This window comes from Argopecten irradians, chromosome 12 (genome assembly GCF_041381155.1).
Source record: "Argopecten irradians isolate NY chromosome 12, Ai_NY, whole genome shotgun sequence".
Taxonomy (NCBI): Eukaryota; Metazoa; Mollusca; class Bivalvia; order Pectinida; family Pectinidae; genus Argopecten; species Argopecten irradians.
The window spans coordinates 24,724,619-24,737,955 of NC_091145.1; the positions used below are offsets into that span (position 1 = coordinate 24,724,619).

The 13,337-nt window shown below is 34.3% G+C and overlaps 1 protein-coding gene across 6 annotated transcripts; it reads left to right on the plus strand.

Moving 5' to 3' along the window:
* The first annotated feature begins 486 nt into the window (after nt 1–486).
* LOC138336420 (ras-like GTP-binding protein RHO) lies at nt 487–13,337 on the plus strand. 6 transcript variants are annotated; one of them, XM_069285909.1, is made up of 3 exons: nt 487–628; nt 1,980–2,152; nt 12,529–13,337. In XM_069285909.1, the coding sequence occupies exons 1-3, from the start codon at nt 598–600 to the stop codon at nt 12,949–12,951; spliced, it is 627 nt and encodes a 208-aa protein (XP_069142010.1). In that variant the 5' UTR covers nt 487–597; the 3' UTR covers nt 12,952–13,337. The 6 variants fall into 6 exon arrangements, with proteins under 6 accessions (XP_069142010.1, XP_069142007.1, XP_069142009.1 ...); XM_069285906.1 differs by lacking the exon at nt 12,529–13,337 and adding an exon at nt 3,586–4,845 and having other exon boundaries at nt 488–628; XM_069285908.1 differs by lacking the exon at nt 12,529–13,337 and adding an exon at nt 8,351–10,740 and having other exon boundaries at nt 522–628.

Genomic DNA, 13,337 nt, shown 5'->3' on the forward strand with positions numbered 1-13,337 from the left:
ACTGTTAAAGCAGAAACATGTCGGAAGTCATAGGATAACAATTGTACAAGTTATCAGGGGATTATTTTAATTAATCTATACATTTTTTATATAATTGGTATTCATTGTTCATGTATTAAACTTCCTACATCATAGTCCATATATCTTCAAAGTAGAATTTATAAGGCAGTTCATAACCTAATGTTAAAAATAATTTTAAAATTACAAAGGAGTCTAAATCTCTAATATGTTAAACTAGCAGAATATATCAAATTATTAACTAAATTGATGCATTAAAAACTAGTATACAATTCCGGTAGGGGTTAAAGATTTGTAAAATGTGTAGTTAACTCTCTGGATATAAGCTAAATAAAGATTAACCAATTTTATACAGACGGGTAGCCAAGATCCTCAGTATATATTTATACATTAGTCATAATTCATGGGAGCTAACTGTAAAAGGTAGCATTCTATTTTTAGTTTCAAGCTACGGCAGAGAAACCGACCAATCAGAACAAAGCTCACCACTACGTTAGTTATTTTTAGATGAACTGTTCGAAGATATATAAGCATGAATTACGATTGCCAACTAAATAAACTTTTCTCTTCAAAGCATTAATGTCATTACTGTGTTGTAAAGGATACAAAGGTAAGTTTAATGGATTTTTTTAATTTTAATTTTCAATATTTCTCATGATAAAAATAATGGGATGGGTATTTTTTGCATTGAAAGACTGCAAAATTATCCATATACTTTTTTAAAACAGGAGTGAAAAGGAAGATTGCATTCCTTTTCAATTATAACACAAAAACAATTATTTCAACGCAGTAAACACGGAAGTAATGTATTTCGTCTGTTGATAATGGCATCGCTTGAGCGCTTGAAGTGATAGGAGAAATGCATCAAGCGTAGTAGTAACACAGTCGAATATATCCCATGATGCTTTGGACAAACATCCGACTCCCACAATTCCTAAGCAATTCAATCACCCCTCTAAGGACAATTGAGGTGTGGTCGGTGCTTGAATGAATCAGTAGATGAACGTTTTACTTAGTTGAAACCGGTTAATTACACACGGTAAAAGGTAAGGAGATGTCTATAAATCTTCATGTAGATACTTTACTTGAAACACAATCGATAATCTTTTTCGCAATAATGAAGGTTTTGAGAATTTTGGAAATAATTATTCACTTCCCTATTTGGCAATGACCTCAGCATGCTCATTGTCATTACGATTTAACGGCAAATTTTGCCTTGAAATGCATTTAACGATGTAAGATCGGAAACTACGAACTTAAAGCCATCCTACTCACCATTTAAATAAGCTCTTTTTGTGATAGAAAACGTGTACATCGAACGTTTTTGCTGGTGGTTTATGTTTGAATTCCGTATTCGCCATCTTGATGACATCATCGTTGCATCTGCTGTCTACCAAAAATGTCTGGAAAATCGTGTATATAAAGCTTTATCCGATTCTTGACACGTATTTAAACATGTTATTGAATTGAATTGTCTTTAAGGCATCTGGAAATTATGTTCATCGAGGATAATTTGGATTGAGTGAAATACTTGCGTCCGTTTTACTGAACGTGTGCCTATTTTTAGACTTCAACATCCACAGACCAGGCCAATGGAGTCTGATTGGAACATGGATGCCTTGTAGATGTTATATAGCCTTCTCGTAACTAAATTATCTAATTGATTGAAATCTAGAACGTCAAACATTGTTTCAGGTAGCTGACCGTGAAGTCGGAATCTAAATGACAATGTGATTTAGTCTTATTAGCCGAATAAAATATGTCTCCCTGTCCTATTCTGATATTCTCGCTGATATATGAATAACTTATTGAGACCAGGGCAAAATTGTGTTTCACAAAATAGATCAAATCTCTGAAATATAATTGCTGTATTTTAATCTTTCAAAATTCATAAATTTTATTGTGGCTGTAGATATTAATGTTACAATTTATTAAATGCCATTTCTTGCTATATCTTTCAGATTTTGATGTTACAGACATGGCTGCTATAAGAAAGAAGCTGGTCATTGTAGGAGATGGTGCATGTGGTAAAACATGTCTCTTGATTGTGTTCAGCAAGGACCAGTTCCCTGAAGTCTATGTGCCAACAGTATTTGAAAATTATGTAGCTGATATAGAAGTAGATGGAAAACAGGTTTGTATACCTCAGAAATAAAGAAAACAGAAAAAACTGCTATCAAAGATAAAGTAAAACAGTCTATATAACAAAAGTGGATGTAGTGCTGGTTACAGGTATAATAAGTAAGAAATCTTTGCTCCTTCAAAAAAATCTAAGGTTGATTTTTCTTTATCCTTCATTCTGGTTTAAATGAGATTTCTATGCCATCAACTCAAGTTGTGTCGAATAATTATAAGTTGCATGCAGATCTAGATTTCAATGGGTTGTATATATCTAAATACAGAAGAAGGAACTCTTCTATTATAGGTAGAAGTGTTTGCTTTCATTTTGCTCCAATTGATTTATTGTAATGTATTATATTGGTGCTTCAGTGTTCAGACAGTGTGCAGTGTAAACAACTGTGTTCTTTCACATGGCTTTCATACTTTTATATATGGAGATATTTGCACATTTTTCTCACCTCATCTTCAGTTTACATTGTGTGGTAGTTGTTTATAGAAATGAAAAGGGATCATTTAATTTTTATATATCTACAACTTTCGCGAATTTTTGACCCGACTTGTTCCAACAACATGGAGCGGAACAGCATCTGAAGAATAAATTGTAATTCAAACGGTGAGTCATTTTCAATGTCTGCATGCAATAAAGGGCATTCCACCTGTCAAGTATATGAGAATTCAACTGAACTTTTTTTGCTTTTCAATTCCTACTATATGATCTAATTCAGGTGAAGCTGGAAAAAATTCTGTGGTCTATCGTTTCATTTTACTCCATTTTACTATTGCCATTCTTATGGATTGAAATATCAGTTTCATAAAACTTCATTACACAATTATCAGCACTTTCGCTTTAAATTTGAAATGATGAGGTTCACACTAAAATAAGAAGACTGTAATATTTGTAATGAAAGGATTTTTGACAACAATTTAGAATAAGATAATCCTAAAGAATACCAAAACATCTCATGCAAAAGTCCTTTAGTGACATTAAAAAAAGAAAAATGGTAAATACAGTGAATTTGGAATGAAGTCTGGAAGTGGAATGGCTATTTTAGCTTTTAAAGAAATAAGTCAATATCCATAGCAATTTTATTGGAATTAGTGTGAACCACAAGTTTATTCTATATGCTGTTTCAAGTTAATCTTGCATGATTGTTGTTCACTATGAAGGCATGTTTTAATTTTGCTACTGCTTTTGATATAGATATACGACTTCAAGGGTTCGAACAGGCCAAGGAAGTGATTCTCTGAGCATTGTACTAAAAATTTTATAAAATGACAAGGTTATTGGAATCATTTCAGCTGACAATTCCTAGGTCATTTTATTTTTCTGCAAAACATGGAAAGATTTGTGTAAAAAAAAAAATCCTGTACGAACCCTTGATTTTGAAATTGTTGAATGCACCCATGGACGGGGGATAAAAAGAATGTCACATTTTGTCTTTGCAGGTAGAGTTGGCTTTATGGGATACTGCAGGCCAAGAAGATTACGACAGACTGCGGCCTTTGTCCTACCCAGATACAGATGTCATCCTCATGTGTTTTGCCATTGACAATCCTGACAGTTTAGAGAACATCCCAGAAAAGTGGACGCCAGAAGTAAAACATTTCTGCCCAAATGTTCCCATTATTCTTGTTGGCAACAAAAAAGACACTAGAAATGATGAAAATACAAAAAGAGAGCTACGGAAAATGAAACAAGAACCTATCAAAACATCCGAAGGTCAGTCGATGGCAGAAAACATTCATGCCCAAGCTTACATGGAGTGCTCAGCCAAGACAACAGAAGGCGTGCGAGAGGTGTTTGAAGCTGCCACAGCAGCAGCATTGTCAACAAAGAAAAGAAGGCGCAGACGGTTCTGCAAAGTTCTTTGAACATAATGAAATAACAAAAACGGACATACTATGTGGAATTAAGCTTAGCTTTCACCTTGCATTGAAAGAACAAAAACTAATTCTTGGTAATGTTAGTGATTGGGCTGCAGATCAGACATAAAGGACAATAGGCATTAAAAGCAAGTGATGGTGGCAAGATGCTATGGAATTAGTTCAGTGAATTATAAACAAAAAGGTGCACAATGTAAAGTTATTTATGCTAAAAGCAGACTGATGTAGTTAATTGATATTTATTTTGTGGATTTTATGTTGTATTTTTGAAATGTGAATGTGATTTTATATTGTTCATAACAAAATGAAAGCTATTTTAGAAAATCCATCTTTCTTTTGATATGTATTTATATTTCTTTTAACATTCCTTCATTTTGTTTATGTGTTTCTGATGTAGTACTGACTTTTAATTTGATGTTAATGTAACCATTCTTCGTTAAAAACATGTCTGGTATTTCTGTACATTCTTATGTATGGAACTTTCATATGACAGATTTATCTGTAGGACATGTTCATTATAACGTTACTATAGGGTCAAATCTCGGATAATTTCACAAATAGCTCAGCTGGACACCACATGTTAGATTTGTAATGATTTTGTTAATTTAGTCACATGATGTCTCCTTAATGTTTTATTGTGATAACCAGTTTTGAGATTAATCCCGATTTCTCTAACTAAATGAGATAGAATCAAGAAGGACCAAGATATTAATATTTGATTTAATATTAAGTTTCATGTAAATATAAGTTTGTGTTATTTTTTGTAAAACCTTTGTGTACTTTTAGTAATTTATGCATAGTAAATAAATTCTTACCACTATACACATATGTAGTTGTTATTTAAACTAAACACCCATTGCAATTGCACAAATATTTATCAGTGGATCTGAAAATGATGGGTTATCTTTTTATGAGTTAAATGATGTGTCAGTGATAATTTTGGGGAAATATTGAAAATTGAGTGTATTGCATAAAAGTAACATAATAAGTTATTGTGAGTTACAGAAAAAATAATGCAAGTACAGGAACTGATACATTGTTCCCCAACCAGATAAAATAAAATTCATTAACAGAAGTATATAATATTCCAAAACCAAGTGTTAACTATTTTATGGTTGGAAATGGTATACATGTGATATAATGTAATAAAAATAATGGTTGCGTAACTTTTCAGAAAAAATTTCATCTAAACATTGTGTATATTTTGATTTAAAATGATTACGATTGTGTAATATATACCATTATATATTGATCAAAGCTTAAGTTTTGTGTTTAATATATTTCTATATTTGAAACCAGATGCCTTTGTACGGAAGCGTATTAGGCTCACGTTCGACAATATTTTTCAGGATAACGAAAATGTTTTATTTGGCAGCCGCCATATAATTATCTGGCGGCCGCCAAATAAAACATTTTTGCTATCCTAAAAAATATTTTCGTACGTGAGCCTAATACACTTCCGTACCTTTGAAACAAAATGGGTTATGTTAATGTAATGTTTATTATTACTGTGCTGATAACTGTTCAGGATTTCATGTGCAAAATGATCCTATTGGTCGTTCAATTCAGAGTGTCATCGAGTGATAATATCACTGATATTCTTAGTAAAGCACATGAATCTCGTACAACTTTATGGAAGTATGATGACTTGAGACTGATGTGGATTAACGGTAAGTTCCTTTGATATTGTGGATGCTGCCCGAATGTTTTCCACTGTAGTACCGACTAATGCCTGGACTGTTTACCACTGTAGTATTGACTTATGCCTGGACTGTTAACCACTGTATTACTGACAAATGCCTGGACTGTTTACCACTGTAGTACTGACTTATGCCTAGACTGTTTACCGCTGTAGTACTGACTAATACCTGAACTGTTTACAGGCGTAATATTGACTTATGCCTGGACTGTTTACAGGCGTAGTATTGACTTATGCCTGGACTGTTTACCGCTGTAACACTGTAGTACTGACTAATGCCTGGACTGTTTACCACTGTAGTACTGACTACTGCCTGGACTGTTTACCACTGTAGTACTGACTAATGCCCGGACTGTTTACCACCGTAGTATTGACTTATGTCTGGACTGTTTACAGTCGTAGTATTGACTTATGCCTGGACTGTTTACCACTGTAGTACTGACTACTGCCTGGACTGTTTACCACTGTAGTACTGACTAATGCCTAGACTGTTTACCGCTGTAGTACTGACTAATGCCTGGACTGTTTACCAACGAAGTACTGACTATTGCCTGGACTGTTTACTGCCGTAGTACTGACAAATGCCTGGACTGTTTACAGCTGTAGCACTGAATAATGTCTGGACTGTTTACCACCGTAGTACTGACTAATGCCCGGACTGTTTACCACCGTAGTACTGAAGTATGCCTGGACTGTTTACCACTGTAGTACTGACTAATGCCTAGACTGTTTACCGCTGTAGTACTGACTAATGCCTGGACTGTTTACCACCGTAGTACTGACTAATGCCCAGACTGTTTACCACCATAGTATTGACTTATGCCTGGACTGTTTAGAGTCGTAGTATTGACTAATGTCTGGACTGTTTACCACCGTAGTATTGACTTATGCCTGGACTGTTTACCACCGTAGTACTGACTACTGCCTGGACTGTTTACCACAGTAGTACTGACTAATGCCTGGACTGTTTTCTGCTGTAGCACTGAATAATGTCTGGACTGTTTACCACCGTAGTACTGACTAATGCCTGGACTGTTTACTGCTGTAGCACTGAATAATGTCTGGACTGTTTACCACCGTAGTAGTGACTTTTTGCCTGGACTGTTTACCACCATAGTACTGACTTTTTGCCTGGACTTTGGACTTTTTCATTGTAGTACTCACTAATTCTTGGACTGGTCATCAGAAGCAGTACAGACGAGTCCGTGCGTGAACCTTTGTATGATTTGTGTGTGCATGTTACAGGGTACCCCCCACACCTAACATTTGACGGAGTGCTAGCAGAATAATGATCACCAGCTGTAATGCATGTGAACGAGGCGGGATGTCTATGGTAATCCCTTGACATGAGGGATACATAGACTATACAGAATCTGTTAAACAGAGTTCACAAACTCCATGTTACAATGCAAGCTAACATTTGTTCTTACTAATATGTGTTTTACATATTGAATGATGTTGGATGTTTTGTTTTATGAGTTATCAGTTTTATAGCTGTTAGATCAAAGATACTTTTTCAAGTACTAATAACATTAACAATATGCTGTTTTCTTATGATATTTTATTGAAGCATATTATTAATAAACAGTCATTACAGTACTAGTGAAGCTGATGTTGGTAAGGCACTATCACTGGCAGACAATACAATGTCTTTTAATGGGAAGTCTATACTCTTACAGTCTAACTTCTTTATCCAACAAATTCCAGGCGAGTAGCAGCAACAGTTTTATTTATCTTTTTTACAATTACAGACACAGAGTAGCTTAAAGTCAGCTGAAGATAAGTCAGCGATAGGTTAGATAGTTCTGTGACAGGAGACAAATACAATGTTTGGAACCCTTTTCAGGACTGAATGAAACATGGATGAATTTGATAGAAAGTGTATTCCAGTTTTGATTTCTCCTTATACAAAACAATACGTTTTCTTTGACTTTTCTATTTGATTATAGTAGGTCTTGGTAGATTTTCCACACTTTCTTAGTAGTACTGGTCTCTCTTTTTGTATCTAGTACCTTAAGCTTGAAGTGTTTAGTTGATTTTGAAGGAAGGTTTGCTAAATTTAAAGAATAATGTATATAACATATATATATACTTATATACTATAGGTTATAGTAAAAATCTGTTTAAAAAAAATTAACCTTGATATTCTCTGCAATGTGATAGTTGTTATTCGATATAAATATATCACATTTTCTGTACTTAGTATTTTCATTGTTAAATTGTCCGATACTGTAAAATATACACCAAACTGTTAGTTATACCAGTCTAGATTACAGGTTGATATTAGTACTGTTGTTTGCTCCACTTAGTTGATGGAATGACACTTCAGTAGATCACAGATAGATAGTTTGATATCAGTGATCAGTCTGGAAATAGCATTAGTAATCTGTAACCAGCTCAAATCTCTTTTGTTGCATAGACTTTTGTAAATGCATGAAGCATGATTATCATCTAACAATTTGACCTAAAGGGACATCAATTTGATTTTACCAATGTAAACAAAAAAGAAAATGTCATGGAATGTACTGTTTGATGTCCCTTTGTATTACTTATAGTTTTCCCTAATTAACAATAACACTTCAGATTATTTCCAATAGTTAACTCTCTGACATTCTCTCTTTGTTGTAGGTTGAACTAGCCCTATGGGATACTGCAGGCCAGGAAGATTACGACAGATTACGTCCCCTCTCCTATCCGGACACTGATGTCATTCTCATGTGCTTTTCCATAGATAGCCCCGACAGTTTGGAGAACATCCCAGAAAAATGGACACCTGAAGTGAAGCACTTTTGTCCAAGTGTTCCAATAATTCTTGTAGGAAATAAAAAAGATCTTAGAAATGATGAAAATACCAAGAAAGAGCTAATGAAGATGAAGCAGGAACCAGTCAAAGCGGAGGAAGGTAGATCCACAGCAGAAAAAATCAATGCTTTTGGATACCTGGAATGCTCAGCTAAAACCAAGGAAGGCGTAAGAGATGTATTTGAAACAGCCACCAGAGCTGCTCTACAAAAGAAAAGGAAGAAGAGGAATATGTGTCGACTGCTATAGATGTACACTGAATGGACCTTTCAATTGGCACCCCTTGATATCTGTGGCGAGTCTTGTATGAATAGCGATATCGTGGCAGTACATTCCTAAACTGTGTATACACGTAGAGAATGTTCTGCAGCTTTTCGTGTGAAAGACTCTTTAATTACAGACAAAACTAGTGTTCCTTTGAAGCAAACGACTATTAAAAGTTGGCAACCTTGTCTTTAATATTTTTTCATAAGAATCATGAACAAATCGAAGACTTGAGTATATGCAGACAGGGATGTGTTCAACTTTTTAGTTTTTGTCAATTCAGTAAACAACACAAAGTTTGTTTTATATTATAGTCATCAATCGTGACTGGAGCTAAAAACAGGGGGAACGGAAGTTTTGTTGAACTATGTATGCACAGATGAGTTCACTTTGATTGGTTGTCTTGACCATTGGCGTGTCAAACCTCGTGTCACATGTCGAACTTGTGATATAATTGTCCAGAGCCCCCCCGATGATACACTATCTGAACACAACCTTATTGTTGCCAAATTTTAACGCTGAAGTTGCATTGACTAGTTTTGGGTGAATGATGTAAATGTATTCGTGATTGTGACGAGGTTTATTGTCAGTGGTCAACCTACCAATTCTGTTTGTAGTATATGTCATGTACATTTGTAAACTTTTATTATTATATTATTAATGATCTAGTATATCTTATGCTATATATATCAGTAAGGTTACCTCTATACTCCTGACATACTATACGTAGCTCATCATCATAGCTGTTCATGCTTTATTGTTCCTTTGTCACATTATTGCAGACCCTGGTTGTGCATTGGTTAATTTACTTGGAATCAAAAATTTTGTCTTTCATATCTCTGGTACGTAGACCTTCATCAAATTTTTCAGATAAGCTAGAACAGACACACTTTCAAGAATCGGTTCACGTGAGGAGGAAGGAAAAATGTTTCTAATACTATACCAATGCATAACCAGAAGGACAGAAAAGATAGTTATCAGATTGGGGAATTTATTGATAAACAAGCATTATGTGTAATTAATGTGTCCAAATGTTCAAACACATAGTCAGATACAGCGTTCAATGTGATTGTGCAAAATCTTTCGCAGGAACAATAAGAATCAAATAGAAAAACACTTCTTGCAAATAATAAATTTGTTTTCAAAAGTAAAAAAAGTAAAAAGAGATTGATAAAAAAAAAAAAAAAAAAAAAAGCTGGATCACTAATGACCATGTTGTGTAGATATTTAGTCGTGTTTAGTCATGCTTGTGGCGTGCTATCATTAAAAGGAACTACTGAACCATTCGCTTTACTTGGTTTAATACACAGTAGTGTATCTATAATATAGCTTTACGCTTCTCAATCCTGGATATATAGTATACTGTATGGTATCCTGATTAAAATGTATGGGCCAATTTATTCTCAAGAGGAATCTAGCTGTATTTACATGTAAATCCAAGGTGATATCTATAAAATTTGCTGAATTTCCTCTCCAGTGACTTCATCAATGTTCAAATCCATGGTGATTTTAATTTTCCCTATTATTTTGACCATTTTGCTTGTAAATTATTGTAATAGTACATTATTTATATGCAATGTGCTAATATACCTTCACTTAAATGGTGCTTTTCAACATCAGCTAGGTGATTCAAAATGCGCCAAGTCACAACAAAAGAACATTTTCTATTTATAATAATATATGCATAAATGAAATAGATAAAAAAGATATGTGCCAAATAATTCATTAAGGCATGGGCAAGTGATAAAATTCTAAGTAAAAATAAAATAAGGTTTCTGCTTCTCGTATTCCATTGTTGTACCCCAAGTCATTAGTAATTTCTGTTCTGAACAAACAACATGCAAGTATGTGTAGGCATATTCATTTCTTTTCAAAAACTTTATAATCCGAGAGATAATGATAGAATTGATCAATTTGTCATTCTGAACATAATAAAAAGATCTTACTGAAAATTTGACTTGTTTCTTGATATGTCCTAGACCACGGCCCAAATATGCATAGTGGTCAGTCAACATTGCTGTCGAAAGGTATAGCATAGATTCATCGTCCACATTTCTGGTTGTACAGAGGTTTGTCATTTCACATATATGTATACATGTACAGTATATTTAAATTTAAGCAGAGAATTTAATAGAACATGTTACACTTGTTATCAGAATGCATTTATCAGAATGCATCAGTTGAAATCTGTACTTAGTGTTTACAGAAGGGAAAGTCATTGATACTTGATATAGCTTTGGAGAATCGGTGATAAATCTGTTGAGCGTCAAAAGTAGTCATTCCTACAATGTTAGATTCTCGGGAATTGTACAGATCCTTTTGTGAGGATTCCGATCTGGTGCAACTGTATGTTTAACACTTCGAGTGAAAGGTCTATGAAGGAAGAAAAAAAAAGGTTAAGTTTGAGTAACATTACATGAACAGTCTTTAATGATAAGAATTTTTTAAATTACACAGTGGTTTCATTATCTTTTAGGGGAGGCGGTACAATTGCAATTTCAGAGAGTACTTTTATTTCCTATCTGTACACTATGTATAATGTTATTTAGCCCAAATCAGTGGTACCACAGCTAGATTTAACAGGCAAAAAGTATTGGGTACCGCCTGATATTGAAACCCCTGAACAGTACCAGGTAGTTGTTATCGTGTACCCATAGGTAACATATTTCAAGTTAAAGCCATTAAAAATTCACTGTTACCAGAACATTGTATAAAACTACATTGTACATACCGGTATTTATAAAATTGCATTTCCTCTTACAGAAGTAGGGATTGTTTGATGGTTACCTTGACACATTTAGACTCTTCTAAATCAAAGACTAGGACAGTCCATTATGAAATATCAGGGATGTATAAGTTAAAGCTTTTTGTGAGAATGCAGTTTGGTAAAAGTTACTGTTATACCGGTATGTGTAATGATGTCACAAAGCTGTTGGCTATTAAAATACATGTACCAGACCTACACACTTCATACTGATGTTTTCGGGTTAATGCTTTAGCTAGATACTATATTACAACTACATAAGGCAATGTGCATATGTACACTTGAAGAAAGCCATAACATAACAGGGTTTTATATATATTAGTTGTGGTAAGCGAGATTCTTTCCACGCTTTATTTATACCGGTAATACATTTCTCACTCCACAGATGCCAGAGGTCATGATCAGACATGTACAGCATGTTTATGCATATAAAAAGTTTATCACAAACTTGGAAGATTTGGGTTGATCAATGTTTTAGGAATACCCATAACAATATATATATATTATATTATAGCCGGTTAGTTTTCTGGGTAGCGCATTTTGTAATATTGTCTAATAATAAATAAAAAAAAAAAAAATTTTGTAACCTTGCTTTACTGAAGAAAGAGCACATGTGATTGCCATGTAAATATAATTTTATGGATTGAATTCTTGTGAACAAAACTATACCCTGTGATATTGCAAAAATATCCCCCCAAAAATATTGGCTACATCCAGTTCTATCCAAAATTATGTTGCTTACTTAGAAGTAGCCACTGCTCATTTCCGGCAAGCAGAGTTAACGTTATTGCTATAGAAGTATATGTACCTGAAATTTTGGGCTTTTGCTAAAGAACTGTCGATGAACCTGCAATTTCTTGATCAGAAGCTAACAGATTAGTTCTTATGTTTCCTATTCACAATATTTGCCTACCAAATCTTTTTGTCTTTTTCTAACCTGTTCATAGTTTGATTTGTTTGTTTGAATTATCTTCAGGTTGAACTAGCCCTTTGGGATACTGCAGGCCAGGAAGATTACGACAGATTACGTCCCCTCTCCTATCCGGACACTGATGTCATTCTCATGTGCTTTTCCATAGATAGCCCCGACAGTTTGGAGAACATCCCAGAAAAATGGACACCTGAAGTGAAGCACTTTTGTCCAAGTGTTCCAATAATTCTTGTAGGAAATAAAAAAGATCTTAGAAATGACGACCAGACCAAACGAGAGCTAATGAAGATGAAACAAGAGCCAGTCCGACCAGAAGAGGGAAGAGCCACCTCTGAAAAAATCAATGCTTTTGGATACTTGGAATGTTCAGCTAAAACCAAAGAGGGGGTGCGTGGAGTATTTGAAACAGCCACCAGAGCGGCACTGCAAACAAAGAAAAAGAAGCGTGGTGGATGTGTATTGCTATAACAACTCTGTATTATATATAATGCTTTGTAGTGAACATTGTATTGATGATTACAAGCTTCATCTACACTGTGTGCTGGGCATAACAGTGCCACTAAGGCTACCATCCTCTCAACCTTTATTGTCAGATAGTTTATCATGGTGCTCGACCACTTTTCAGATGTGTGCGATTCACAAGACTCCTGTCATTATATTGGTGTTTCTTTTATTTTATTGAATAGATAAGTCATTTTACAAAAGAAAGCTGATTTTGTTTGCATAAATGTACAATGTATAGAAGAAAGACAAATTGAATTTATAAGTATCAGTACAATGCTGGGTTTTTTTTTGTGTTGAAAGTTGCTTAGTAAAAAAAGGTTCTCCTGTAATTAAAATAATTTCTTTCTTTC

Excerpts from the sequence above, each read along its gene's own strand:
- LOC138336420 (XM_069285906.1), top strand. The coding sequence starts at position 598 with ATGTCATTACTGTGTTGTAAAGGATACAAAG. Across the intron at positions 629-1,979 it reads GTGTTGTAAAGGATACAAAG|ATTTTGATGTTACAGACATG; the intron begins GTAAGTTTAATG and ends TATATCTTTCAG. Across the intron at positions 2,153-3,585 it reads TAGAAGTAGATGGAAAACAG|GTAGAGTTGGCTTTATGGGA; the intron begins GTTTGTATACCT and ends TTGTCTTTGCAG.